This window comes from Amphibalanus amphitrite, unplaced genomic scaffold (assembly GCF_019059575.1).
Source record: "Amphibalanus amphitrite isolate SeventyFive unplaced genomic scaffold, NRLGWU_Aamphi_draft 000127F_arrow, whole genome shotgun sequence".
Classification (NCBI taxonomy): domain Eukaryota; kingdom Metazoa; phylum Arthropoda; class Thecostraca; order Balanomorpha; family Balanidae; genus Amphibalanus; species Amphibalanus amphitrite.
In genome coordinates, this window is record NW_024881622.1 from 433,284 (window position 1) to 456,138 (window position 22,855).

General features: G+C 49.9%; 2 protein-coding genes across 7 annotated transcripts; both read right to left on the minus strand.

Moving 5' to 3' along the window:
• Positions 1 to 2,054: 2,054 nt before the first annotated feature.
• Positions 2,055 to 5,571, minus strand: LOC122381777 (7,8-dihydro-8-oxoguanine triphosphatase-like). 3 transcript variants are annotated; one of them, XM_043366394.1, is made up of 4 exons: positions 5,433 to 5,571; positions 4,447 to 4,628; positions 2,865 to 3,010; positions 2,055 to 2,363 (listed from the first exon to the last, which is right to left on the minus strand). In XM_043366394.1, exons 2-4 carry the CDS (start codon positions 4,599 to 4,601, stop codon positions 2,191 to 2,193), a joined length of 474 nt encoding a protein of 157 aa, XP_043222329.1. In that variant the 5' UTR covers positions 4,602 to 4,628; positions 5,433 to 5,571; the 3' UTR covers positions 2,055 to 2,190. The 3 variants fall into 3 exon arrangements, with proteins under 3 accessions (XP_043222329.1, XP_043222331.1, XP_043222332.1); XM_043366396.1 differs by having other exon boundaries at positions 4,447 to 4,666; positions 5,433 to 5,541; XM_043366397.1 differs by lacking the exon at positions 5,433 to 5,571 and adding an exon at positions 4,921 to 4,939.
• A 551-nt stretch (positions 5,572 to 6,122) lies between these two features.
• On the minus strand, positions 6,123 to 22,826 carry LOC122381778 (nucleolar protein dao-5-like). 4 transcript variants are annotated; one of them, XM_043366401.1, is made up of 8 exons: positions 22,712 to 22,796; positions 18,414 to 18,519; positions 15,760 to 15,889; positions 10,357 to 10,558; positions 10,042 to 10,154; positions 9,568 to 9,758; positions 7,892 to 9,329; positions 6,123 to 7,849 (listed from the first exon to the last, which is right to left on the minus strand). In XM_043366401.1, the coding sequence occupies exons 2-8, from the start codon at positions 18,515 to 18,517 to the stop codon at positions 7,172 to 7,174; spliced, it is 2,856 nt and encodes a 951-aa protein (XP_043222336.1). In that variant the 5' UTR covers positions 18,518 to 18,519; positions 22,712 to 22,796; the 3' UTR covers positions 6,123 to 7,171. The 4 variants fall into 4 exon arrangements, with proteins under 4 accessions (XP_043222336.1, XP_043222333.1, XP_043222334.1 ...); XM_043366398.1 differs by having other exon boundaries at positions 6,123 to 9,329; positions 22,712 to 22,826; XM_043366399.1 differs by having other exon boundaries at positions 6,123 to 9,329; positions 22,759 to 22,818.
• Positions 22,827 to 22,855: the final 29 nt, after the last annotated feature.

Consider the following 22,855-nt stretch of genomic DNA (forward strand, 5'->3'; position numbering starts at 1 on the left):
GAGCAATGAACTTGTAAGCTGACCACTAGTTAATGCGCTATCATCTTGCTGTTGGGTGCTGGTAGCAAAAAGATAATATAAAACGAAAAAACTAACACCACAACACCAAACACCCGTCTTGTTGGTTCCTTTTGGTCCTGCCTGGTGACAAAGGCTCTTTCTTTACGCAATATCATCAGTATTCCTCTTCTAATCTTGAAGCCCAGATGCTTTACAAATTGGCCATGAATGATACTTAATTATTATATCAACTGAGAAGCGCAAATCACGATAATTAGTAACAAATGAGGCCAATTATCCCCACACGACATCAAAAAAATAGACAGACGGGGTCGCCTGTCTATTTTTTTGGGCTGTTTTTCTACATATAATGGCGCAGATAAACACTCCATTAATGCCGCATTTGCCGTTGGTGAAACTCGTTGGCTATTTTTCTGGCTGATATTTTTTCACGCCGGCGGATATTTTTTCGCCTGGTTGGTGAAACTCGTCGGCGGGTTTTTGACAGAAAAATTGCGCCGGGCTGCTATTTTTCTGTTGGTAAAACTGGCCTCAGTGCTGTGCGTTAGGTAGGTACGTATATAAACAAAGCAGGTATACCTACCAATTAAGGAAATCTTGACATTTGAAAAAATGTCAGGGTGAATAGGACATTTTGTGCACAAACATGTGTAACAAAAATGGTTCACTGCTTCCCCTACTCTTCCAGTTTGGTTGCCAAATTACAGACAAATAGGGGAGAGCCATGGATAATGGATTAGACAAGGGATACAACCATCCATGGGATAGCCATACCTTTTTCACGCTGGTTTTTTAATATTATTGTGGCTTCGTTCTTTTACAACCTTCTCTGATAATTTATGAAATAAGTAGTACCACCCAGCCGTGACCCAACTGTCGCCCCAACTGCCTAAGCAAAATTATTGCAAAATTAGCATAGCTTTTACTGTTACAGGCAAATGCCACTCTGACTCATTGGCACACTGAATCCTAAAAACTATGTTCTTCGAAACGTGAGCATGGATGTTATCGCATTATCAACTGTGGTACAACATGGATCCTCGGACTTCCTGTAGCTGAAGTTCAAAGCTTTTAGGTCAAAACGACAGCCTAATTCCCTAATATCCATAAAATGAAATTATTTCAATCAATATAACTCAATACAAGAATCCACCAAAAACAAAATAAACTTACATGCACACCAACAACACGGTTTGCATAGAACCACTGAAAATAGAACACTTTCCAAACGTAACTGAAGCGCCGTTTTCACTAGCAAATCATCACTAAATCAATGCAGTATTTCGTTGCGAGTCCACGGCGCATAATTTCAGACTGGTAAAATCTGCCACCCCGAGAAACGGCCTTGCCGTGAAGTTATGGAGCGCGGATTTAGATATTCGCCCGTTGTTTGCAGATATACTTACCCATTATAATTGTATTTACCCATTACCCAACCATTACCTACGGACTACGGTCCACATCAAAACCATCAAATGCTGATCGAAGGAGACTTGGGCCTCGTTTCATAAAGCGAGTCCGTCAAGGCCATATAGTCCGTAACTTACGGTGGCTTTTGGTCTTGTATTGCAAGTGCATGTGAAGCGATGACGTTAGTTTGAATCGTTGAATTTATTTATCTTGCAAGCAAGAACAGAAGGGAAAAGGGGAAATAAATACATCGCTTCACATGCACTTGTAATACAAGACGAAAAAGCGGCGAAAAAAAAAGTTACGGACTCGCTTTATGAAACGAGGCCCTGGGACGCACGTTGACCTCTTGCGTTGACCATCCAAGCTCAGTGATATTCCTGGCATTGAGGGACTAGCGGACAAGGGTCATCGTCTATTTCATTCGGGCAAAAACCAATATTATCACAGTTTTCTTCAAAGTGAGAAGCTCAACCAAGATGTGAACGGAATATTCGTGAACAATGACCAAGGACGTCCGGTTGATTTCATGAATTACCGTAATGAAAACCGGAGATATGCAACTTATCGGTACACGAAAGCAAGCAAAATATTCGACATATCTGAATGCAAAATAAAAGTGCTCTTAATACAACGTTTTTATTTGATGGATATGTTTAGTAATAGATGCAAGGATGAACAAAGCGTGATGCAACTCACAGATATGCCAGCTTCAAATACAGCTCATTCCATATAGTCACTTCGCAGCAACATATCACGTCACAAAGCATCAACAACTTGTAAAGATTGGTCAAGGATCGTCTCGTGTCCTTTGAAGAGAAAGCGTGCTTTGAAGAGCTTCTTTTCCAGCATCAGAGGAAACCAGAACCTGTCGTCTGCCCACATCTTGTCAAAGGGAATTTCACCCTCTTCATACCAAAGCGGGCGCATCTCTGCCGAATAGAATGCCACACAAACGACCATGAGCATTGGTGTTGATTTAACGAACGTTCAACGAATCAAGGCCATATATAAAAGAATTAAAGGAGTCGATATATGCAACATCACAAGCAATTCCTGCAGAGTTTTCCTGCAATTTCTGATTTTCCTGCAGCTCCTGCGAGTAGAAACAATTTATCAACTCAATTCATCAACCATAGCTCTTGCCTATGATCGACCTATGGAGCCCTCAGTAATATACGGTTGACGAGGGAAACAGAATCACCGATGCCGCAAAAAGAAACGCTCGAGTTATTGTCATACTTCCTTGCCAATTTCTCATTCGCTTGACGCTGTGATTTATGCTCATTCACCATTTCAATTCGGATTCCACTTATTACTATGAGACCGCGTCAATCAATTAGTGACAAATCTGCTTAGAGTGGCTCAGTTGATCCAACCATTGAAATCTTAGAACTAAGTTTATGTAAAAACATTTACTACCTACCGCTTACCTTCGGTTTCGTGAGGGCTGCCCTTGTATTTTTCCACTGTGAATACATGTACATCCAGAAGGCAGGGATCACCCTGAAACTCGAACTCTATGCGCCCAGCAGGCAGCAGCTCTTCGGCGTGCACACAGCTCTCCTCCAGAAGCTCCCTGGAAAGTTGCAAAGAGGTCGGGAAAATACATCGACGCATCATAAAAAAAATCGGGATGAGGGGGCCAAGATCACCACGATGAAATAAACTATAAATTAACCCTCGCCCGTATGGGGGGGGGGGGGGGTCGAACGGACCCCCCCATGGTTTTTCGCGAATAACTCGCGTAAAAAGCGGCCGATCGCTACGAAACTTTCAGTACCCTCGCGTTAATCAATTTTATAACTACCCTGAAAATTTCATGACCCTGACCCCAATGACCTTTGACCTGTGACCTACTTTTCGAGACCATGTTTGGCCGGAATCGCGATTCGGCGTATGTCGGCTCGCATTAGCCGCGCGTTTGCAGTCTTTTCGTGGTTTCAAGCGTTCAAACATGTGATATGATGTTGCCCCCATGCATTAGGGTGGGTGTCAAGGTCACCTGAAGGTCAGGTCAGATCATTGACCTTTGGTGACCTCGGTTCACTTTTTCGAGTTTTACATGTTTCTAGGCCAGTTTTTGGAGCTAAATTCGAATTTAGCAACCATATGAACATTTACGAAGTAGTTTTGGTGCCTTCGTAACATGTTACGAAGCTGTCAGAGGCGGTTGACACCTACTAGGAATACCCGGCAGGACCCCTACTGGTTGACCTGACCTGACCTGACCCGACCTGGACTAAATGCATGAAGACATCATCTGTGATCAAAACTAACATGATATTCGTGATCAGCGCCCCGAAATACCCCATAGCAGCCACACTTTACGACGTTCTAACAGGTCCCGATTTTCCGACTTTTGGGTCATTGACCTGACCTGCAAGGTCAACCAATGACCTAGAACCTTAGAATTTGGTATCATCGGCTTCCTCTTGTCACGGGCAACACGCTCGTTTTTTTTTTCGCGAAGCTCTAACTCGATCAGGGGCGAAACGGCAAGGGGGGGGGGGGTCCAACGGACCCCCCCCCCCCCCCTCCTTATACGTTCGCGGCTGGAAAAACACCAATACGGGCGAGGGTTAACCACTGGAGACAAATTCGTTCTATGATTATGTTCTAACCATTGCCACACATAATAGATTTTATCATGCAATGTTGCTCAACTGTCTGTAGTTGAATAAAGTAGGTACCACGAGGTTCATATGCTGGAGGATTACCCATGGGTCAAAAGTAATCTTGTCAAGAGTTGATGCAATGGTCACTGACTATTCTTTAAGCAGACATCTAATTTCTGTGTGAGGCCAAAGTTTACATTAAAAAACCATGTGGTCTTAAGAGGGGCGCAAGTAATGTCAAGAGCTATTACATCACACTTCACAGACTATACTATTGATGCAGTATTTACGATCAATGAGAGATTTGACTTGCATAACAGAATGATCCTATACCTGATAGGTAGGTACAGCATTCCAAGCTTTGTGTTGAAATTAAGATAACAGGTAAATGTCTCACCGTTTGGCTGCCTCTTCAACTGTCTCGCCTGGCTCAAGCTTGCCTCCAAAGCCATTCCACTTTCCAGCACCAAAGCCACGTTTTTTCATTCCCAGCAAAACACGTTGCTGGGCTACATCCCTCACCAGCACCAGGGTCAACACCTTCTTCAACATAGCTGAAGCTCAGCCTCTGACTTGCTTCTGAATGGGGTAAACAACAGGCAGCTGTAAGGAGATGCCTGAAATGAGGCACAAATGTTGGCGTAAGTAGAGCAAACGTCACAAAGGTTTTTCAACTGACGAGAGGCGCTGTAGGTTTGTAGGTTGTAGGTTAGGTTTGTTGAGGTTTTGTTAGAAAGAAGTACCTCCTGGCAAACTGCTTTCCTCCGTTGGAAAACCTTCGTGTGACGTCCGCTCTACTAACACCCAAGTGTTCTGATTTTTGGTGTTTCCCAGCAACATGATTTTTACATACCTACCTACTAGTTTTTACCTGCAATAACCAAATACATCTGACATAGCCACAGGGATGCATGAGCCAAATAATAAAACCATAACCTATTTCAATTTAATTGCTTCCAGGTAAATAAGATTCACTGCATTGAAACAAATTTTAATTGCCCAGCCATATCAACATTGATAAGCAGGTACGTATTTTGACAATTTGGCTTCAACTTTGCAACAGCTATGTTTTAGGGCCTTGGCCACGGCAGCTCAAGCAGATTGATCTTGCTGATGGTTTAATGAATCAGAATTTATCTAATAGGTACCTAACTTACCTACCTAAAAAATATTTAGCCTCGCCTTTGAATTATGATCACTTAACATTCTCAAGTGCTGAATGAGCGTTAAATAATAACAGTTGAATAATAATAACAGTTTGATAAACGCATAGATATTGATATACAGATTACAGACATCAACATAGGCGCAGTTTTCACACTTTTCATTTTGAGGCTGTGTATGTACGAAAAAATATAAAGGCACACGCACCACACTGCTTACCTCAAAGAATAACAGCAAGATAGGCAATATGAAAGCTTGGTTCTTGCATCTAAGGCAATATAGAAATACTTCCGCTCTTCTGATCTTATTGAAGAATGAAATAGCAGTTAAATAGCAAAGTGTTGCAGTAAAATATATCAACAACTGTTTGTAACATGTTCGTCAGAATCGTCGGCCCTAATTGCTACCATATCGCTACCAAATACATGACGTCACACCGTTTTCTACGGTAAAATAATCTGGGTGGTGTTTCACTTCACCGGTGATAGCAGCACGTGTCAAGTAAGTTTTCCAATCCAAGGACTATGGAGGCAAGACATCAATAAGCCCATTGCTCCAACACTACCAGAAGGGCGACGTCAGCTCGCGAAATGGAACAGGAGCGTGCTGCTATCCACGGCAAGATCCACGGTGATCCACGGTACTATCATCGGTGAAACACCATCGACGCGGCAGCCCCCTGTGATTTTCCGTTATGACGCCGATCTCAGCGGTAAAGTAATCACTGGTAAAACCTGCATATGAATGAAATCAATTTTCGTCGCGGTTCAAATGCTCCTGAAATTTCAAAGCTCGTGAGTCGTAACCCACCGGCCGCCACCCCCAATTTGAAGTTTTTCTCCTCTGACCTCTCATCTCAGAATGCGTACATTCAAATGTTTGCTTGAGTGATGAGATGAAATTGCAAAATTAGTTGAAATATTTATTAATAACCAGTCAACATTAATTATCAACCCACAGCTCCTAGCAAGGGTTAAACGCAACACAAACGCCGCCTCAGCGCTGGACGGCTCAGCCCATCGGTCGGTGCCCACCGACCGGCCCCGCGCGGCACCACAAACACACAACACAAACCGACAAACGATCAGCCTCCGCGGCCCAACACACGGCCAACTATGCAACTGAAGCATGCGGCGCCGCGCGCCTGTCCCCCGGTAAACGAAACAAACGAAGGAACCAGAGGTCTTAGGGCGAACGGCGAAAAACAGCACGGAAAGTTCTGAGATGTTAATTTGAGCTGTGCATGATGGTTGGAGCAGGCATGATCTGATTAAGACGAACACACGTGAAGCAACCAGTAACCATATTTCTAATCGCCCCGCATCTGTGCACGAAGGAAGCATCGCTTTTGAGATTTAGAGAGCACCATTGAATAGTATGTATCTTCATCAGTTCCTTCGAGTTACCGAAGGCTGCAAGAATGAGGTCGCTTTAGATTCTCCATATTGTCGCACTTTAAGCGAGAGTTGCACACATTGAAAGCTCTTCCTAGATTTTCAAGATTCCCGATATTGTCATCGCTTGTCTAACCCTTGCGGATGATACAACTCACAAAGGTACGTACGCCCGAGTCTGAGCCCACACCACCCACAAAACCTAGATTGTCTTAATAAGAACACAGTTACAGTCGCTCACCGGACTCCCAGGCGGCATGCGGATGAGACGATACCACACGACTGGCACGACAGGCGGCGGCCGGTGCCGGGCGACCACCGAGCCGGCGCCGGCCTGCCGACCGGCCGCAGCGTGCCGCCTCACGGCGCGGCTGCGCGGCTGGAGGCGCGCCGCACCAGGTACTCGCAGACTAAGACGGTCGCCACCAGAACACCTACAAGCGGCACGCAAACGGAAGGGCTCTACCCATGGGTGTATGGCAGTGTGTGCTCAGGGCAGGCAGCGTTAGCGGCCAGCGTGACGGGGCAGCCACAGCCGGGAGCCGCGTCCGCTGCCCGCAGAGACTAGGCGGCGGCGTCGCCCGCAGGCGCCTGATTCGTCGTCTCGGACGGAGTCGCCGGCTTCTCAGCGGCAGCACTGTCCGCCTTGGAGTCGGTCTCTGCTGGTTCTGCTTTCACGTTCGCCGGTTCCGAGTTCGCTGGCGGTGGTTTCGAGTCCGGTTTGTCAGCGTTTGACTCCGTCTTCACCGGCGTTGACTCATTCGCAGAGGCAGGCTCTGCAGCCTTTTTCGCAGGCTCACTGTCGGCCGGCGTCGACTCAGACTTCTTAGTGGACGCTGGGTCCGGTTGGACGGGCTCGGTTTTAACCAGTGCAGCAGGCGGCTCTGCTTTTACAGGCGTCGGCTCCGCTTTGGCAGGTGCTGGTTCCGCCGCCTTTGCAGGCTCAGACACTGTCTTGGCTGGCTCCGTCTTAGCGGGTGTTGACTCGGGCTTTGCAGGTGCGGGCTCCGTCTTTGAAGGCACAGGCTCTGTCTTTGCGGGTGCTGGCTCCGCCTTTGTAGGTGCTGGTTCCGTCTTAGCGGGTGCTGGCTCGGCTTTAGCGGGTGCCGGCTCAGTCTTGACAGGAGCTGGCTCGGCTTTAGCGGGTGCCGGCTCAGTCTTGACAGGAGCTGGCTCGGGTTTAGCCGGTGCTGGCTCAGTATTGGCAGGTGCTGGCTCGGCTTTAGCGGGTGCCGGCTCGGCCTTAGCGGGTGCCGGCTCAGCCTTAGCGGGTGCCGGCTCGGCCTTAGCGGGTGCCGGCTCATCTTTTACTGGCGCTGGTTTCGAATTCGCTGGTGGTGACTTCGCTGCTTCCGCAGGCTTGGAATCACTGGAGAGTTTCGCCGCACCATCAGCGGCTGCTTTGGACGAATCCGTAGCCGGCGTAGCCGCGGGCTTCGCCGTGCTGTTCGTAGCATCAGCAGCCTTGTCTTTCTTCTTTGAGCCATCCACTGTCGGCTTGACGTCCTCCTTCACAGTAGCCGTCGGCACCCTCTCGCTCTCCCCATTGCCAACCACGGTGGTCGTCTCCGCAGCTTCCCTGCGGGGTTTTCTGGCGGGTGCCTTCTCCGTCTCCTCTGCGCCGTCCTCGGAGTCGTGGTGCTCGCGGCCCTTGTATCGCTCCACCACCAGCTCGTCGCTGATCACTTTCAGCTGGTCGGCGGCGGCCACCAGCTGCTCGGCAGCCTCCGGGGTCTTGAGGCGCACGAACGCCATGCCGCGGCGTCCCTTCCACGCGATGGAGGGCTCCTGCGCGCCGGCAGCCAGCAGCGCGGCGCGCAGCTCGCGTACGCGTGTGGTGGCCGGCAGCCGACCGATGAACACCGTCAGTTCAGCCTCCTCGTGCGAGACGGGCCGCGGGCCCTGCCGGCGGCGCCCGCCGCTGCGCGACCGATCCTCGCGCTCCGGCCGCCTCCTCCGCTCACTGCGCTCCTTGCGCTCACCCCGCTCGGCGCGCTCAGCCTTCTCGGGCCGCTCTGAGCGGTCCGCCCTCTCCGAGCGAGCTGGCCGGTCTGCGGGCGGCGCGGCGCGCTTCTGGTCGTACTTCTCCAGCAACACCACTTCGTTGACGAGCTTAAAGCTGTCCCCGGCATCCAGGAGATGCTCCACATCTTCCGCCGAGCGCAGGCGCAGCAGCGCCACGCCCTGGCGGCCCTTCCACGAGAGGATGGTGGCCGGAGAGTCGGCCGCCATGATGGCCTCGCGCAGATCGCGGGGTCGTGCGTCGGACGGGATCCGGCGCACGATCACAGTCAGGCCGTCGGCGTGGTCGATGGGCGGCCGTTCGCGACGCACGCGCGGCCGCCGCGTCTCCTCGTCTGCGTGTCGCACCGGCTCGACTGGCGGCGGCGGCCGGCGCCGGCGGCGCTGCTGGTGGCGCATCTCGTCCTCGGGCTCCTCCTGAGCGTCGCTCGCGGCCGCGTCACTGGCGACGCGGCGGCGGCGGCGCGGCGCGGCCGGACGCCGCCGGCGCCGCTTGTCCGTGCCGTCATCGTCGTAGTCGCTGTGCGAGGGCTCGGCGTCACCGGCGCCCACCTCTCGGCGGCGGCGGCGCGGCCCGCCGGGACCGGCCGGCCGGCCGGAGTCGGGGGCCATGTCGGCCCGCAGCCGGCGGCCCTTGCGCGCGGCGGCGTCCTCCAGCTCGGCCTCCGTTGGTTCTCCGAGTGTCACGTCCTTGCCGGCCCTGTCAGCGATACACAGTGAACGTCAATATCCGCGACAAATCGTTTACGTAATCTAGCATATATGCCAAAGACGACACATGAAGCAGAATACCAGTTGAACTGCTATTTATTCGTAAGCACTGGCCAGTAATTCCTTTCAACAACGATACGTGAAGAAATAGAAAACAGCTGAATAAAACTGTGTTTGCCTATGCAGGCGGCCTGTTCGCCTATTTGTTCCGACATCTTTATACTTACACTGCCTCGACCTCACGCAGAGCCTTCAGGACGGGGATGGCCTTCAGTTTGCGCGGTGTGACCAGCTTCCAGATGATGCCGGTCGGCTTGGGGTGCCGCTTGCTGACGCGGATCACCTGGGTCGGTGTCACGATCACATCCACGGTGAGGTCGTGGGAGCCGAACAGCTCCGGCGGCAGCGAGGCGAACACCTGGGCCGGAGAGCGTGACCGGTCAGACGGGACTCGGGTTGGGTCAAGGTACGAGCAGTGAACGCACGATGAACAGTAATATTACTTTTGACGCAATAATCGTCTCCGTGCACAAAGTTTCATGCACCGTATTTGATATTGTGAGTTCAAAGCGCACAATTTTAATATAAAACACGGACGAAATGTTCCTGAAATGACAAGCACCCAACGCTGCAATGTCTATATACACCAACAAAAGCTGCCGGGCAACCAGCCTGTCGACTGAGCGTCTCCCGCCGCTCACCTGGTCGTCGTGGACGGTGGTGATGACCAGCGTATCCTCGGAGACGGCCCCCGAGCCGCGAGCCATCGCGTACTCCAGGTCAGCGTAGCCCTCGCCCTTGCCGATTCGGTATCCTGGTGTGGGAAGGGAGGCACATATTTGATGACAAATGAACAGGAGTAAGGAGTCATTGAAACACCAATTCAACCACCAAGTTAAAGACAACCGCTACACAATGAAGGAAAACAAAATCAAAACTCATAACTTATGTATCCACTGTCCAATCTGTGGGTAATGAAGAGGCCAGATCATGTATCGAAAATCTCTCCAGCTCACCATCCTTGGAGACGGCCACCGATCCGACGACGATCAGGTCCACGGGCACGATGTTGTCCAGTCCGACGGGCGAGCTGAACTTGCTGACGCCCTCGGCGCGTGACACGCGGCGCAGCTCTTCCTTGGAGAGTCCCGGCGGCGTCAGCCGGTTGAACAGACCGTGACGGAGCCGCGGCGTCGGCACCAGCACCGTCTTCTCCGCCTGCCGACCGACGGGGGGGGGGGGGGGGGCGTCAAACGGCGGCAGTCGGCACCGACCAAGACATACGTCTTGAACACCATCGAACCCATGCTTTTTTAGGGGGGGGGGAGGAGCAAAAGGACGACTAGCCACAAATCAAGACAGTTTCTGGATCTAGAGGTAAGATAGTTATCAACTTAGCACGTATCTGACAAAACAACATTTATGATAAATGCTGTAAAAAGGTCGATAGCTTAATTTCCGCACCAATTACGATGACGGGGATTATTTGGGTTTAATGACGACCAGACTGCAGAATCGCCTGTCGTTCCCGCACCAAACTGGGTTATGTAGCTCGGATAGGTACGGTTCTCCAGGGTATTAGTCGTTGGTCGCTCGGCGAGCGGGAGGGCAACCAGTTCCGCCCCTGTATCGCGTGACCCCTTGCTCCGCCCAGTTACGCACGAGCGTTCTCCACGCCGCGTAGTAGCGTGGGGAGGGGAGGGTTAGAATGGTGGCATGTGTAGAGGCTAGAACCGGTTTCCACCGCCATGCCACCGCCCAGCGACATGGAGCGGGGTCGGTGACCAGGGCGCAGGGAAAGGTCAGAGGTCAGCTATAACGTAGAACTTTGTGTCTCTCTCCCCTCCGCGTGTAACGACCGCACGACAGCGGCCGGCCGCCGATCAGGCTAGACATGTCAAGGTCACCCGCAATCAACGGGCTCAGAGGGTTGGTCGAGTGCGCGTCCGTGGCTGACGACAGTCTCGATCATGTGTTATATATGGTGCCGATAGACTAGCGTGGGTAACAAGTTTTTGTTCAGGCTGCTGGGGTGTGTCATCTTGATATGATGCTTTGTAACATGTATGATACGCAACCTCGCTGGCAGTGGCCGAGAGGGGGAGGGGAGGCGGGTGCCGCCTCCACATGCTTATTTTTGTTGATAGCTGCGAGAGTTGAAATTTGGCAAGCCTGACCTTTGGTTCAAGCTGAATTTTTATGACAGCAGCTGTATTTTCACCCTCGCCCATATTGGTGTTTTGCCAGCGTCTATCGTAAAGAGGGAGAGGAGGGTCCGTTGGACCCCTTTGCCGTTCAGCCCCTAATCGAGCTAGAGCTTCGCGGAAAAAGAGCGTGTTGCCCGTGACGAGAGGAGGCCGATGATACCCAATTTTAACCCTCGCCGGCACGGGGGGGGGGGGGTTGATGCAACCCCCTTAAGGTTTTTCGCGAATAACTCGCGTAAAAAGCGGCCGATAGCAACGAAACTTTCAGTACCCTTGCATTGATCAATTTTACACCTACCCTGAAAATTTTTTGACCCTGACCCAAATGACCTTTGACCTGTGACCTCTTTTCCGAGACCATGTTTGGCCGGAATCGCGATTCGGCGTATGTCGGCTCGCATTAGCCGCGCGTTTGCAGTCTTTTCGTGGTTTCAAGCGTTCAAACATGTGATATGATGTTGCCCCCATGCATTAGGGTGGGTGTCAAGGTCACCTGAGGTTAGGTCAGGTCATTGACCTTTGATGACCTCGGTTCACTTTTTCGAGTTTTACATGTTTCTAGGCCAGTTTTTTTAGCTGAATTCGAATTTAGCAACCATATGAACATTTACGAAGTAGTTTTGGTGCCTTCGTAACATGTTACGAAGCTGTCAGAGGCGGTTGCCAACTACTACGAATACCCTTACTGGTTGACCTGACCTGACCTGACCCGACCTGGCCTTAATGCATGAAGACATCATCTGTGATCAAAACTAACATGATATTCGTGATCAGCACCCCGAAAAAAAAAACCATAGCAGCCACACTTTACGACGTTCTAACAGGTCCCGATTTTCCCGACTTTTGAGTCGTTGACCTGACCTGCAAGGTCAACCAATGACCTAGGACCTTAAAATTGGGTATCATCGGCTTCCTCTCGTCACGGACAACACGCTCGTTTTTTCTGCGAAGCTCTAGCTCGATCAGGGGCGAAACGGCAAGGGGGGGGGGTCCAACGGACCCCCCCCCCTTATACGTTCGCGGCTGGAAAAACACCAATACGGGCGAGGGTTAAGGTCCTAGGTCATTGGTTGACAGGTCAATATAACTCAAAAGTCGAGGAATCGGGACCTGTTAGAGCTTCGTAAAGTGAAGCTATTATAGGGTTTGGCGGGGTGCTGATCACGAAATTCAAGTTAGTTTTGATCACAGATGATGTTTTCGTGCATTTAGGCCAGGTCGGGTTAGGTCAGGTCAGGTCAGGTCACATGTTACGAGTGAACCAAAACTACTTCTTAAATGTTCAAACGGTTTCTGAATGCGAAATCAACTCCAAAATCTACCCTAGAAACATGTAGAACTCGAAAGAGTGAACAAAGGTCATCAAAGGTCAGTGACCTGACTGATCTTCACGTGACCTTGATGCCCACTAGAATCCATGCGATCAACATCCTTTCACATGTTTGATCGCTTAAAGCCACAAAAAGACAATAAAACGCGTTCTACTCGAAATACGCCAAAACGCGATTCCGGCCAAACATGGTCTCGGAAAACAGGTTACAAGTCAAAGGTCTTTTGAGTCATGGTCATGCAAATTATAGGGTAGGCGTAATATTGAATACCTCGAGGGTACTAAAAGTTTCGCCGCAATCAGCCGCTTTTTGCGCGAGTTATTTGCGAAAAACTGAGGGTAGGAGGTCTGTTCGACACCCTCCTACAAGTGCGAAGGTTAAGGTCAGGCCGTTGACCAATGGCGTCAAAAGTGAACCTCTGTAAGGCCCCAAAATGTCGCGACGTCGCAGCACCCTTCGTGCCAGGGGACTTTTCAACGGGGAATGAAGCTTATATGATTAGTACTATCTCCCAGAGGCCTCACAACTTGTATGTAGCTATCTCGTATTTTTCTTAAGAGTCACCTGAAGTCAGGCCGGTCACGCAACCTCACGTTTATTAATCAATTGGGAAATATGAAAACTGTTATTTTGACGTCGGGAGCCATCTAAAGTTGTCTCAAGCGCATGAATTCGCGATTTTATACAATTTTTGCGAGCCCCAGCATTCACTTTTCCATTCTTAAAGTTAGGCGACTTTATTTATGACGTCACTAAGGTCACAGGAGATTTCACCAAAAAGTCCCGATCAAATTGAGCTAGCGAGTCGGGAAGCCACCAGTGGACTCCGCATCGAAGAAGCGATATGACCTCCTTGAGTCAGCCTCGTGGCCTGAGTGGCTCTGCTCAATTAGGGGCAAAAAGACGGAGAGGGGTCGTAATCGCCCCCCCCCCCTCGGCCGGGGTATATGCAGAAAACCCAAAATTCCGTTGAAGGTTAAGCACTGAAGTGATATATTATGATGCGAGAAGGTATAGGTAAAAACAAGTATGCACACGAGCGGATGTTAATTAAACTGTGTTTGAGGTATGCCCTTTTTATTATACATTCGATTTGCTTTAGTTATTGGTAAGAACAGATACAACCAAGAAGAGCGCCCCTGAAGAAAAGGTGGCGCACCGGACGGGTGCGATTTTAAAGTCCAAGGTCAGTCGGGGACCTCTAAGTTCGGATCAAGCGCTGCATGTTAGGGTTAAAACTTAATAAAAAAAAAAATGGGAGCAAACAAGCATCCCGATTTTGGCAGCATCGTCATGCTTTGTCACGGCACTCATCCACTCCCTCGGCCGAAATATTAGTTCCTTTTTGTATGAGTTCTGGCATAATCCCGCACATTATGCTGCATGTTGTTTGCCATGAAAAAAGCATGTTCAACTACGTTCTACGCAGTACGCACTATAACCTAACCACCATCCCATCATCCACCACTAGCCACCATCCCGTTCTGTGATCCGTTCCACCCCACACGAATCAGCCGAGATACTAGTCAGTCGGGCTAGCGCTATCCTCCCCTCCCTTCCTGACTGCACAGCGCTAAAACCCAGAGCCGAGACTTCCCGAGCGCGACCTCTGACCCCACGCGGTCCGAAGGGTCGGCCGATGCCTAAGGGCGCGCCGCGCGCCGGCCACCCGGATAGCCTCTGCCGAGTCTCCCTTCCATACACCGTTTACTACGCGCTCGATTCATTCATGATTCTGTGTTTCCGCGTCCCTCTCGCTAGGTGGCACCATGGATGTCATAGGCGACCCCAGGAAGATTGCGGCCAGAATACCCCAAACGGCAGAAAATGAGGTTTTTGGTGGATATCTCGGAAAGTATTTGGCATACAACGATGAAATTTCACAGTCTCGTGGTAAATGTGCATACACATAATCCGGGTTGATACTTATGCATTTAAACATTATATAGGACCAGATATGTCCGAAAAAGCAAAACCAACAAGACTTTTACTGGAGAGCCGTACCATGGCGTGGTTTAGGTAGCAAGAAACACAAAATCGAGAATTATAATTGGCAATTCCAATTACTACTTAGCCAGGAACGACTAGAAGTGTTTTCACCCGTATATCTGACAGGTTTACGCGTTACAGGTAGTAGGTTGCAGGCCTTACGTGGACATCAAAGGTTTATAAGAAAAGTAATAACTAGGTTCAGTCGGTCAAGCCCGGGCAACTTTTAAAATAAATAGCTCAATTTGTCTATGGAATAAAGTACCTATAACTCCAGTTTGCCAGTTACAGGACCAGATTAACTTCTTCTTTCTCCGGAGTACCATCATTCGGGTAGCAAGCATAAAAATTAGCCTTGCGACCTAACTATCGAGGCAGCGCCCGTTCTTCGCCACCTGAGCCGTCTTTTCAGCGGTCTTCAGGTCACAGTTTACAGAGCACGCTCCAGAGCCCAGCCGAAACGAAAGCCAGGCATTATCTCCAGACGGTGCACGGGCCAAGCCTCTACTGAGCGGGACTGAATGGGAGTCCATGGGGAAGTAGTTGCGCAGGTGTGGAATGGCGAGGCTTCGTATACTCATGTAAAGGAGTGCAAAATGACCAGCACCTTAACTTTGCTATAACAGGCAAATAATGATATCGATCTGATTCAAGTCGAATAGAAGAAAAACTGAATACCGTCGGATCCCACAAGCACGGTCGGTTACGGCCTGCCTGTCACAAGTTAGCCTGTCAGTCATATCACACTTCCATTGTCGACAGTATTATCTCCCGCACCAATGAAGCTGACTTCTCACTTCTAGCGTAGAAAATTCTGACTTCCTGCACCAATTCAGCTCACCACTCACTTCCAGCGCCTACAGTTCTCACCTCCTACACCTGGAAGACTCACCTCCAGTGCCAGGAAGCGCACGGTCTCCTGCGGCTTGTCCGGGTTCACCTTCACCACCTTGGCCTGCTTGAACTCGTCGAGTGCGGCCAGCGAGTGCGCCGCCGTCGCGCCGCCCTTGAAGTTGGGGATCCTGAAACGATCCGAGGCATCAATGAAGCGGCGAGTATCGCAAGTTAGCCTTTATGCTGTACTAGTAGTTGGTGCTATAAAATACCACTGGACACGTGTAACGTGAAACGGAATGGAACGGATTCAAGGGAAGGAGTGGATGTTTTGAAAATATCCACCAAACCTTACAGGGTCGCCGCGAGATGTTTACCGGAAAATTCGCAACAATCTAAAAAAGCTGCATTAGCAATTACGGGTAGCAGAGTCGGGAAGTTGAGTACACAATACACAGGTAACAAGACGCGGTGCGCAAGTGTCCATGCAGAGGCGAGGGTGAGGACAGACATCGCCATGAGGCAAACAGCCGTGAAATAAACACACATACAAACACCCAGTCCATTACTGAGTGCCGGCCGACGGGCTGGCCCGCTCCGGAGGCAGCGCAGGGAGGGGTCGCTCCCCAGCAGCCGGGTGGTGGCGTGGGATTTCATCACCGGCCACTGGGAGTGTCGACCGCCCGCATCCCAGTCACTGTGCCGCCCACAACCCGCACAGTGCACAGCCACCCGACCTGACCCAGTTAGTTCGAGAGGGTAGAGTCTTAGTCCACAGGGACATCGATTTAGATTAATCACACTCAGACTTCGCGGGCGTCACTAGCCGCCACCCATCCGCAGACCCGCCGACACCCTACCCAAACACTGGCACCGCAAACCCAGCAATATAAAGGGGAAGAGTGTCAGTGTCGTGATAGCCTAGCATTATATAACCGAGCCCGTGGGAGGGCGATAGCCACGTTTCGGAAAATTCGCTACCAACAGCCATTTGCCGATCAATATAAGGAATATTTCAAATCGAGGCAGACCATAAGCACTGATGGCACTGCAATTTATGATCTACGTTAGATAATCTTTCAGAAGCCATCCCTTTAGTACTCAGTGACGCATCGACATCGACGCACGAGGTCTGTGATGTCATCGTTTCGGACCAACCTGCATGGTGACATCATACCGATGACATCATAAAGATGACGTCACCCCGTTCCGCGACAGACCGGCCCTCCCGGAGCCGCCCAACCCTGCGGCAGCCCCCAGCGAGGCTCGGCAGCCACCAACCCAGCCGCAAACACTGCACTCACGTCGTGTGTATGCCAGGACGCTCGCCGGCGCCGGGTCTGGCATATATTGACCCAACTACATCACGGTCACCGAGGTAGAAACCGGACAGGCTCCGGCAGCTGGTTTTTCAGACGACTGACAGTCTAGAATCGAACCACTGGGCACACTGTATTACACAACGCAAAGATGAATAGGTATTCGACACGATGTGATATTGCATAGAATCATTGATACATAGCTAAAGTGTCGATGGAGCCAGACCAGAATTTATTTATTTATTTATTTACGACTTCCGCAGACACTCCACAGTGCAGACGTGGCTATTCTGTGTCAGTTGTTACAAAGTTAACACATGGGCGGGAAACTTGTCAAAATATCACAGATAGCATCATAGTCATACCTGCACGCTCACATGCACACATAAAAGCTACGACAGAACAAGTGCCTTAGCAGCGCGCTTGAAGCCCCGCGAGTCTAGCTCTATGGCCCCCACCGGCAACCGGTTTAGCAGGGTTGCTAAACCCTGCTAGAATCTGTCGACTGTCGACAGAAGGCGGATTCCGCGTACGGTTGATCCCACGCTATAGACGGCACTCAGGCTACACAAGTGGCCCATGTGACAGTTCGATCTTTAAGCAGCGCTTCCAGTTCACCGTTTCCCCGTAACAACCATTAGTGGACTCACTGGAAGTACTACTCGCCTACCATTATGTCCTTCAGAAAACCTGTCTACGAAACGTTCGGAAATCACCGACCTAATGCTGTTCCGGGTTCTCCCTCCGCATTTTTAAACGTCAATGAGTGAATTCTGAAATAGTAAAATAACATCGCAAATTTAGTAGATGATGCTAAACATTCATTTCCTTAGTAATCCGTTTGAACAAAGGAAACCAATATCAGTTTCGATATGTCAAACAGCTCCGAACGATCGATAAATGATCTATGTTCAAAGCGTTGGCAGATGGCAGCATCAGGTCTCGACTTCAGTCTCGACTTATGCGGCATTAAAACGGAAAAAACGAAACTGGAAAGATTACGATCTCTGTTGCGCGTTTTATCTGCCCAGTGCAGATCAGCTCCACCTCCCAGACATTGCTGATAGGATCCTGTCACCGACCGGCGGCGGAAGCGACATCGCGCCCTGGCAGACTCCGTCCCAAAATAGACGACTGAGGTGCCGCGCCCGCGCGGGGAGGGGAAGGCGAGACGTGATGGATAAACATGGCACGAGAAGGCACACGCGCACACGGAGGGAGGAGGGAAGATGTGGCATGGAATTCTAGCAAGGGGCACTAATTAACTTGTGTAACTTATAGTAATTAATCTGTATACAGCTTTGCATTCAGAGCAAGGCAACTTTCGTGAAAAATCGCTGAAAATAACCTTAAGCCTATAGTAGCATGCGAATGGAACAGACAGTTTACTTACCTATTATGCACAGGTCTTGGAAACTCTGCCAAATCATTCTTTTCTAAATGGTCCCATACCTTCTTTCTGAAGTCATTTTTGGTGACCAGTGGAACACCAGCCATAACTGAAATGAAAAAAATCATCATTCTCAGCAACACAGAAACAATACCTATCACCATCACAGAGAAACGTTATATTGAATATTGCATGATGACAAGACATGCAAGCTAAGAAGTAATCATGCTTATGTACAAGTAAAATTCACCTAGGTAATAACTGATGAAGCAACACAATGCTGTTTTAAGCAGCTTGTTATGTCAGGGTCCCAGTCAAGAAAGCAAGAAATATATATTTATTCTTAAACATGTCAGTTTCTTTTCACAAAATACCTATGTAGGGTAAGGGTCAGCATGACACACAACCTAGCATAAATAGCACTAGTTTGTAAAGTACCTGAATATGAGGATGGAGAAAGAACTAGATAGGTAGGTACAGTCAGGACACGGAAAACTTATTTCAATTCACATCAAATATTAACACAAGAGCAAAAGTATGCTCAGACTCTTGGCAAAAACATCCCTCAATCCAGTAATGATTTACTTCACCTTAAAATGAAATTAAAATGTTCATGAGGTTGGTGTTCATACAATGTTCATACATTGCATGCAATAAGAGATTAAAAAATAAAGTTAGAAAATGTAAATTATACTTAGTAGGCAATAGGCACCCCAGTCCTTCATCCATAGCAAGAATCACTGAAGTGTTAATGCAATCTTGAAAATGAAGTTTTATCTACAGTCTACACTTAGGAGTTAGGACCTACAGTCCTACCTACAGTGTCGCAAAATCAGATAAATGGGAAACAACATTTGTTTGTTTTGTTGGGTTAGACCCTTTTGGGCTGACAAGACCATTTCAGAGCCAGAAGGATGATAGGAATTAGGGGGAGACATTGGTCTGGGCAGACACCCTAGAAAGTCTGAGCCTGTCCAGATGGACAGGCCGTCCAGCCCCCCCCCCCAAGCACTCCCTGCGGCCAGCTACAGGGTGCTCTCCCTCAGAATCAGCAGTGCCGCTCCAAGAGAGCAGCTCACAAGCGATAAAGGTGCCTGTCCAACCCGGAGTGCGGTGTGGAGGAGAAGGATTTCAGTATCCTGAGGATGGAAGCAACGGAACGGAGGAAACAACATTCAAAGGAAAATCCTTTTAATCTCTCATCTTGAGTTTCAAGTGCAATTTTTCATTCCATGAGAAAAAGCGTTTTGATTTGCATGGATGGTCGTTTTAAGTCCTACATTCTAATATACCATGCTAGTATACAAATTCATGCCCTTTTCCATTCTTTTTTGGCCTGATCTTACTAACACCTTACCTTACCTTACCTTCACAGTGATCGGGAGGGAAAAGGCCACTTGGCCTGGAGATCCCGTTCTCATCGAGCTCTAGGACTAGGACAGTCTGGGCTCTTATGGGTATGGAATGTCATACTTCAGGCTTTTCCAGTGTTCGTCCAGCCTGGCCTTGAACTGATTGACGCTGGTGGCAGACACTACAGAAGCTGGCAGAGAGTTCCAGTCATTCACGACTCTTGTGCTGAAGGTGTTCCTCCTCGTGAGCGTTCTTGCGTTCGGTTTCTGCAGCTTCCACTGATGTCCCCTTGTGCGGTCGGAGCTGTGTCTGGTCGGAAGCGCTTCAGGAACCACTGACATGCCACCATGGAACAGCTGAAACACTGTCACCATGTCCCCTCGGCGACGACGATAGTACAGCGACGGTATGTCGAGACGGCGCAGACGCTCGGTGTATGGGAGATGTCTGATGGTGTCAACCATGCGAGTCGCTCGACGTTGTACCCGCTCCAACCGTTTCTGGTTGACTCTGCCAAATGGCCCCCATACAATGTTGCCGTACTCGAGGAACGGTCTCACCACAGACTTGTACAGCAGAGGCAGCGTGATCACGTCGAGGGTAGCAAATGAGCGCCTCACAACAGCCAACATCTGGGTCGCTTTTGCAATGGCAGCAGCAGTTTGTTGGTGGAACTTCAGGTTCTCGTCGATAATGATGCCCAGATCCCTCTCTTCGCTCACGCTCTCAATCGCGGCGTTATCCAGTAAGTATGTGTGCTCAGGATTCAGACCTCCGACATGCATCACTTTGCACTTCGACACATTGAAGGGCAACAGCCACTTCTTCGACCAGTTGACCAGAGCGTTGATGTCAGCTTGAAGGCCGGCAGGGTCACCTGTCACACGACGGTAGAGTTTTGTGTCGTCTGCAAACAGCTTGACACAGCTCGACACTTGCTGGGGCATGTCATTGACGAAAATCGTGAAGAGGGCGGGACCAAGGACAGATCCCTGGGGGATACCGCTGGTGACGGGGACCCAGCCAGACCTCGATCCCTGCAGCACAACCCTCTGAGTACGACCAACAAGGAAAGCCTCAATCCAACTCAGCAGCTTCCCCCCGACTCCATAGGCGCGCAGCTTACTGAGGAGTCGCTGATGCGGCACCGAGTCGAAGGCTTTGGCAAAGTCGAGGTATACGACATCAACTGGGTCACCATCTTCCAATGCAGCACTCCAATCTTCCATCACCTCCAGTAGCTGACTGGAACATGATCTCCTCGGGAGAAATCCGTGCTGAGCCGCATGCAGCAGTCCACTGTCCGTGAAGTGTTGAAGAAGATGGTCGCGAATGATGGACTCGAGCACCTTTGACGGAATGGAGGTAAGGCTCACTGGTCGGTAGCTCGCGGGGTTTCTGCGGTCGCCTTTCTTGTATATGGGGACTACTTCGCCAATCTTCCAATCAGAGGGGAGACTTCCTGCTTCCAGTGACTTTGCAAATAGCAAACTCAAGGGTACGGACAGGGGGCCTGCAGACTCGCGGAGCACTCGGGGATGAATAGCATCCGGCCCTGGCGAGCTAGTTGGCTTCAAGACCGCCAGCTTAGCCTCAACTTTCTGTGGCGATACATCCACGTCAACCAGTGGGGGTCCCTGGAAGTTGCATGGCAGAGCTGGGGGAGGCTCAGCTCCCTCTGAGGTGTAGACGCTGGAGAAGAACCTGCTTAGTACTTCAGCTTTTGCTCGGTTGCTGGACACAAGCTCACCGTTGTCATCCATCAGGTCTTCAACACGGCACCTAGTACGCAGCCTAGAGTTGGCGTACCCCCAAAATGCTTTGGGGTTCTGTCTGAGGTTCGATGCCAGCTTTGACTCGTGGTCCCTTCGAAGTTTTCTCGTCAGGCCCCTAAGCTGATTTCTGCACCTCACAAACCGGGCATGATCCACGTTGTCGAGAGTTTGACGGTAGACGCCCCACAGCACCTGCTTCCTCTTTCTCAGCTGCATCGCCGCCCGATTCATGTAGAGGTTCTTCCTGGAGTGGGCGCTTCTCTTGACCGAACAGTCTTCAACGTCTCCGGCGATTTGCGACTTGAACGATTCGTATGCTTCTTCCAGGTCCAAGTTTCTGATATCATCCCAGTTTCGTGACCTCAGGACACCTGCAAGGCGCTCGTAGTTGATGTGTAGAATCGGTGGGCGGTGTGAGGTACACACATCCGCATAGCAAACAACAGTAAATTTCAGGACAACATGATCGCTTCTGGCGAGTCCAGGAAGGTGCTCGAGATTACGAATCATGCCTTCTTCGTTGGTTAACACCAGGTCCAGTACATTTGGAGTTTCACCCAATCGAAATCTAGTAGGAGAGCGGACGTGCTGGAAAAGGAAGCAGTCATGTATCGTGTCGAGAAAAGTTTGAGAAAGATGGGTGTCAGGTGCGTTGGATGCTTCAGTTTCCCAATTGATCTGGGGAAAGTTGAAATCTCCTACAATCACCAGATGAGAGTAGGACATCGAACTTGCCTGTCGAATGAGCTGACCCAGGTGAGTGGCATGCTCTTCATCAGATCTTGACGGACTGCGGTAAACACATCCCAGCAGCAGACAGTCACTCCCAATCAGTGACAGTCTAAGCCACACATGTTCCACTGACGATGAGCTGAGAGAGACTTCTGACACCCTGAGATAATCAGCTGCGTAGATGCATACTCCTCTTATGCCGCTGCATCCAAGATTAGGAGATGATAGCGAGAAATTGGTGTAGAGTGTGTACCCAGGTATGTTGAGGAGAGCAGTTAACACCTTTTAACTCTTATCCCCTTTTTAGAAGAATTCCCCCATTGACACCCATCCCAAGCCAAAATAGGTACAATTTTGGTACAATCACCTCTACCCATTCACTGGTTTGCTCCTGTCTGTTGTGTTCCAAATTATGTGATGATCAAAATAAGAGATAAGTACCTTATGAAGAAGAGTACGGGGAAAATTGATAATTATAATCGCAGCACCTCCTCTTTTCAATTCCCAGTCTTATCGCTTATCACGCAGCGTGATATTTACTCTGAAGCAATTGTTTGCGCCATAAATGCCTAGCAGCATGTGTTC

What these genes read in the sequence shown, in the direction of transcription:
- LOC122381777 (XM_043366394.1), bottom strand. Translation starts at nt 4,601, where the DNA reads ATGTTGAAGAAGGTGTTGACCCTGGTGCTGGTGAGGGATGTAGCCCAG. An exon ending in GTTGAAGAGGCAGCCAAACG is followed by an intron (nt 3,011 to 4,446) that starts GTGAGACATTTA and finishes GCAACTTTCCAG; the next exon opens with GGAGCTTCTGGAGGAGAGCT. An exon ending in CAGCCCTCACGAAACCGAAG is followed by an intron (nt 2,364 to 2,864) that starts GTAAGCGGTAGG and finishes TCTATTCGGCAG; the next exon opens with AGATGCGCCCGCTTTGGTAT.
- LOC122381778 (XM_043366398.1), bottom strand. Translation starts at nt 18,517, where the DNA reads ATGGCTGGTGTTCCACTGGTCACCAAAAATGACTTCAGAAAGAAGGTA. An exon ending in CCACCGTCCACGACGACCAG is followed by an intron (nt 9,759 to 10,041) that starts GTGAGCGGCGGG and finishes TCTCCGGCCCAG; the next exon opens with GTGTTCGCCTCGCTGCCGCC. An exon ending in CTGCGTGAGGTCGAGGCAGT is followed by an intron (nt 9,330 to 9,567) that starts GTAAGTATAAAG and finishes TATCGCTGACAG; the next exon opens with GGCCGGCAAGGACGTGACAC.